At 37.6% G+C, this 5,748-nt stretch overlaps 1 protein-coding gene across 1 annotated transcript; it reads right to left on the reverse strand.

The window, feature by feature from the left end:
* Positions 1-3,201: 3,201 nt before the first annotated feature.
* On the reverse strand, positions 3,202-4,186 carry LOC102004693 (olfactory receptor 6). The gene has a single exon (XM_013511766.1). It carries the CDS (start codon positions 4,184-4,186, stop codon positions 3,230-3,232), a length of 957 nt encoding a protein of 318 aa, XP_013367220.1. The 3' UTR covers positions 3,202-3,229.
* Between the last annotated feature and the right edge of the window lie 1,562 nt (positions 4,187-5,748).

A 5,748-nucleotide genomic window follows, 5' to 3' on the forward strand; every position in this document is an offset into this window, starting at 1 on the left:
ATAAAAAAAGACATAATGGCTTTATATAAAATGTATTATCTATTTTGTATTTATTTGTCTTCCCCAACTTTATTGAGATAATGAACACACAAAAGCGGTACACAATCAATGTGTACAATCTGATGAATTAGGGTACATTTATACACTTGTGGATGAGCCTCACACTCAAAATAAAGTAGTAAACATATCTATCATCTCTAACTTTCTTTGTGCACCTTTGGCTGGTGTGTATGTGTGTGTGTTTAGAACATTTGTCCTCTTAACAAGTAAGATCTGTCCTCTTAGCAAGTTTTTAACACTTTACGGTTAACTATAGGCACAAAATTGCACAGCAGATTTGTGGACTGGATCATCTTGTAGAGTACAAGATGATAGAGTACTAGATGTACCCTAGAATACAACGTGATATTTTTACTGTATGTATAACTTACATTATGATTAAATGAATCTAAGTAGCATATTTATCACCTCATCTTTTTTTGTGGTGGCAACATGATAAAGATAACTTTGTGAATTTCAAAATTAACAATAATTGTCCACTAGTGAATAATAAACATTGTCAAGCAGAAATACTTGTATCAGAAATTGGTCTTTTGACAATAATATTGTAGAATTGGGGTTTTAAGAGAGGATATACAGCTCAAGACAAAGCATCATATGTTGCTCACAGCTGCCCCTGTGGGGGCCATGGGCCATAACACTATTTATTGACTAAAGGAAAGTGGTGTCCATCACTAGGTATGTACACTGTTTGGGCTAATAGTTATGAAAGCCAGACGAATATAACAGGTTTATATAAATCGCAAATTGCCAGTTTGAAAGGTATCTTAATTTATATAACATTAAAGGAAAGCAGTCTCATTCGGCATTATATAACAACTGAAACACAAAAAGGGAAAAATATGTAACAACGAGTAAATAAAGTAAAAATATAGCATATGCCCCTTGACTGTGGGGGTATGCGGGAGGACTCGAGGAGAAAAGACGGTACTGCTGCTGCCAGCTCATTCAGGTTCAGCCCGGGGCTCATGCTGGAGGCCATTCCAGGCCTCCATGCAGAATTTGCTGCTGAACACGACTGGGTCCAGCTCCACCAGCCCCGGAATCTCCTCCTGGCCTGGGTGGGGGAAGAGGGAAAGCTAGCAGAACTCTTCAGTAGAAATCTGATGCACAGCCTGGTCCCCAAGCATGACCCCTGAAGGAACAGGCAGCCCTTCAAGAGGACCTTAGTGATGTCCTCATCTACTTGGTGCCACGTGGATCTACCTCAAGCAGTGCTCTCCCAAATAGACACTGACTGGCAGTGTTACCCCATCCATCTGCCCTGTGGCTTTGCCCAAAAGCTTACAGACTTGTCCTGGCACACAACTTTTGAAGAGCAGGATGTAGGGCCTGCAGAACTTACCTGTGAACCCACAAGCCAGGGCTCAACCGAGAACATGGGACCACCACCTGCAGCTCAGCACAGCAACTGAAGAACAGAGGGTGGCTCTGCTGTGGAAATTGTTTTAGTCCTTTCCTAATGGATCATGAACCTGAGGGCCTCACTTCCTGATGTTGGAGGCCTGAGAGTCTCCAGAAGATAGTTTCTCCCCCAATAAAACAGTTATGGACAGCAAAAAAAAAAAAAAATGCTTCTATACCCATATTGCAATGTATAAAATGTGTTTTCGAGACCATTGGCATAAAATAGTATTGTTTGTAATTAGACTGTTAGTGGTTCATAGCTCATTAATTCACTCATCCTTTAAACCAGATAGAACCTATCTGTCTTCTGCTGTTTCACAATATCTAAGTGAAATCATGTACTATTAAATTTACCTTTTTGAAATCAAAAGAAACACCAATGAGAAGGTAAGTTTTCCAGGGAACCTGGGAAAATTCTTCATGTCCAGGTCAAGTCCCTTCTAAACAAAGGCACTAAGTCTCTTGTCAATGACCACACTTCCCAGGCTTGAAAGAGAATGGGCTTAAATCAACAACCACGTGTTTCCCTACAGTCTGGCCTCTATTTCATTAACAAAATTATATGTAGAAGTTCCAATAAAGGAAAGGAATTAAAACACAAAACCATACATATATATGTATGGATCTGAAATTTCATTTTTTCTATGCCATGAGAAGTAGTGCAGTATGCAGTAGTGCAGTATAGTAACAGTGTTTCTATAAGAGCCTGAATAAAGTTTATCTTTCAATTTCCTAAATTTTAAAAATCCTTAAAGTGCAATATCATCATGACAAACTGATTATAACCGGAGTCTGTCCCAAACCCTTACAAGCAATGAAGAGGCCATACCTATGATATTGCCTAAAGGTAAACCTCTCTTTGTGTGCCACTCTTAAGGGAAAGGACTTTTAAAACAAAGCATATCAAAAAGGGACAATCTAAAAAAAATAAACAAACAAACAAAAAATTCCATAAAAAGGGACAATCCTACCAACAGAAGTATACAAATTAGCTAATCACTGATTTTTCCTTAACATTTTTCATAAAAAAATAAAATAATATTTTATTATTTTAATATTTTATTATTATCTCATAACTATTTTATGGAGATATATATATATATATAAAATATCTTAGAGTCCTATTTCATCTACATCCTTATCTTTTTATTAGTGTATTTTATAATACATAATAGTTATGCTCATTTTGAGGAACTGGTGTCTGCATATAACTTATGTTGACCATTTTATTACATTTTTATTATCCCCTCTCTTTTATCTCCCCCTCCCCATGATTACCATTTTCATCTCTAAAAGAAATCTGCTTTTTTGAGTTCTATAATCTCTCTTATTTTACTCATTTATGTATTTATATTTTAAGTGTTTCCTACAAGAGAAACCACGCAATATTTGACTTTCAGTGTCTGGTTTATTTCATTTAACATTATGGTCTCAATTTCCATTTATTTTCCTGCAAATGACATGGTTTCATTATTCTTTATGGTTGAATAATATTCTATTGTGCATATTTACCACATTTCCTGATCCAAATCAAAACAACTCTGAGATTCCATCTTACCCAGTCAGAATGGTTATCATCATTTACTGCTTTAGAAAAGGATGCTTTTAATTAAGGTCTGACCAAAAAAAGCATTTTCTTTTATTTCTAGTTCCATACTCCTAAGTCATTGTACTGTCAGTATGTGTATAGTTGCAGATTTTCATCTAATTAAGTGTTTTTGAGGTCAAGTCAAATGATAATAAAAAGAATGTGTGTATGTCTTCAACAAAGAGAATCTCTCAAGAAAAGGGCTGGGCCTCTTGCTATGGTTTTCCTGATAGCATCCTTGACCTCCTTGTTTCTCAAGCAGTAAATGATCGGGTTGAGCATGGGAGTGAAGACTGCATATACAGCTGAAATCAATTTGTTAGAATTAAATGAAGCAATGGCACGAGGTCGCACATACATGAAGATCACCGCTGTGTAGAAGATGATAACAACCAAGAGGTGGGATGCACAGGTGGAGAAGGCTTTGCGCTGCCCTGAGGCTGAGGGTATGTGCAGGATGGTAGAGACAATGAAGGCATAGGACAGGACAGTGGCTGAGAGAGGAAACACAAGGATAACAATGGCCAGCACAAAGTCGACTCTCTCTGCCATGGATAAATCCATGCAGGCCAGTTTAAGGATGGGTGACACATCACAAAAAAAGTGATTTAAGATATTATTGCCACAGAAGCCAACTCTGGAGATAAAGTACACTTTTCCCATGGAGATGGAGAAGCCACTCACCCAGGAACTAACGGTCAGCTGAACACAAAACCCTGTGGTCATCATGACTGGATAGCGAAGGGGCCAACATATGGCTACATAACGGTCATAGGCCATGGCAGCCAAAAGCACACATTCAGTACAAGCAAGTGAGATGAAGAAATAGAGCTGGGTCATACACCCCAGGAAGGAGATGGTATTGGGGTGAAGTACGAATCCAGCCAGCATCTTGGGGACTGTGGTAGATATATACCAGGCTTCCAGAAAGGACATGGTACTCAGAAAATAGTACATGGGCTTGTGCAGAGACCTCGTGAGCCATACAGTAAGAATGATGACCAAATTCTCCAACAGCACGAACAGGTAAGTGATGAGGAAAAGGAAGAAGAGCAGAGTTTGCAGCCAAGGGGCAGTAGGGAAACCCACCAAGATGAACTCTCTAACATTGGTGATGTTTTCCTTCCACATGGTCAGACCACCGAAAGACAAAGGGTTGAATGGATATTAACATCACACTGAAGAATGAGATCTGCATGAGAGACAAAGGGGCCTCAAGCTACAAGTATTTTGTTATTAAACATTAGGGCCATCATCTAGCTCCAGGATATGATTTGGAAATTATGACAGGCCAGCGAGTCTCGCTAGAAAATTAGGGTTCAAACCAGAACCTGAAATCCATAGCACAAAGCCAAGCATGTCAAAACAGAACCGTGATGTCAACTTCAGGGCTTAGGCCTTGAGGTATGGGTCAGAAAGAGGTCTTCAGCTGGTACCAGGAGAAAGCAGTTTCTTTATGAATAACCCAGATTTCAGAGGCAGCTATAAGGCTGCCATGGTGGCTGGAATAAGCTCCAAGGATAGTGCAGAAGGAAGGCAAAGAACCATGGGAATTCAAGACCTGGGGGGAAAAACAGCAGCATATCAAGTAGAAAAAACTCTCCTGGTCACAAGAATTAGTTGACTCTGGTCTACTCCGGCTATGTGGAACATCTTTTGCAGACTGATAATGATTACCTATATTTAGGGCCATGACTTTAAAAGGGCATAATGAAGAAAGATTTACATTTTTAGAATAATTAATACATTTTGAATCTTTAGGTGGCCCCTATTGATACAAATAATAAAAGCACATATAATTATATATAATTATATTTAATATAAATAGTATATTATGCAATACTATATATATAAAGTATATAGTTATAGTAATAAAAAATACATATATAAGGGTATATACATATATTTATATGTAAAGCATTGTAATAATGTCTTCCTTAATCCACAGGGGATACATTCTGAGACCTCCTACCAATATCTGAAGCTATGGGTAGTACCAAACCCTATATATATTATGTTTTATTCCATATATATGTATGTATGATTAAATTTAAAATATAAAGCACGGTAAGACATTAAGAACTATAGCTGATAATAAAAACAATTATAAGGTATACTGAAAGAAAAGTTATATAAACATAATTTTTTCTCTCAAATTTCCTGTTGTACTATAAATCTTAGCAACTTTGTCATTTTTTCTTTCTTTGTTACCAAAGAACTTTCACGTTTTCACTTCAGAAAAGCCCTTCATGGCCTCTCTGGCATGTCTAGTAGCCGGCATCACTAACATTGCACTTGGTGGTCATTAGGTAGTATAAGGGCGACTTGAATGTTAGCACTTTAACATCTACCTGGTAAAGTGAATTTGCTATCAAGGGATTAAAGAAGGGGAAGCATACACAGTGTGGATTTCTAGACAAAGGGATGGTTCATGTCCCAAACAGTACAGAACAGGACAGTGCAAGATTTTATCATGCTACTAGGAGAGGCACACAACTTAATACATAGAAAGTGTTTATTTCTGGCATTTTCCATTTAGTACTTTTGAGTTGTAATGAATTATATTTGTCCACAGATAACTGCAAATATGAAAAGCAAAATCATGGGTAGGAGGGAACTAGTGTGTGTGTGTGTGTGTGTGTGTGTGTGTGTGTGTGTAATTCATTTATGTCTTCAAAAACTAGTTCAAATTT

The sequence above is a fragment of the Chinchilla lanigera genome, unplaced genomic scaffold, assembly GCF_000276665.1.
Source record: "Chinchilla lanigera isolate Chin_1 unplaced genomic scaffold, ChiLan1.0 scaffold00013, whole genome shotgun sequence".
NCBI classification, from domain to species: domain Eukaryota; kingdom Metazoa; phylum Chordata; class Mammalia; order Rodentia; family Chinchillidae; genus Chinchilla; species Chinchilla lanigera.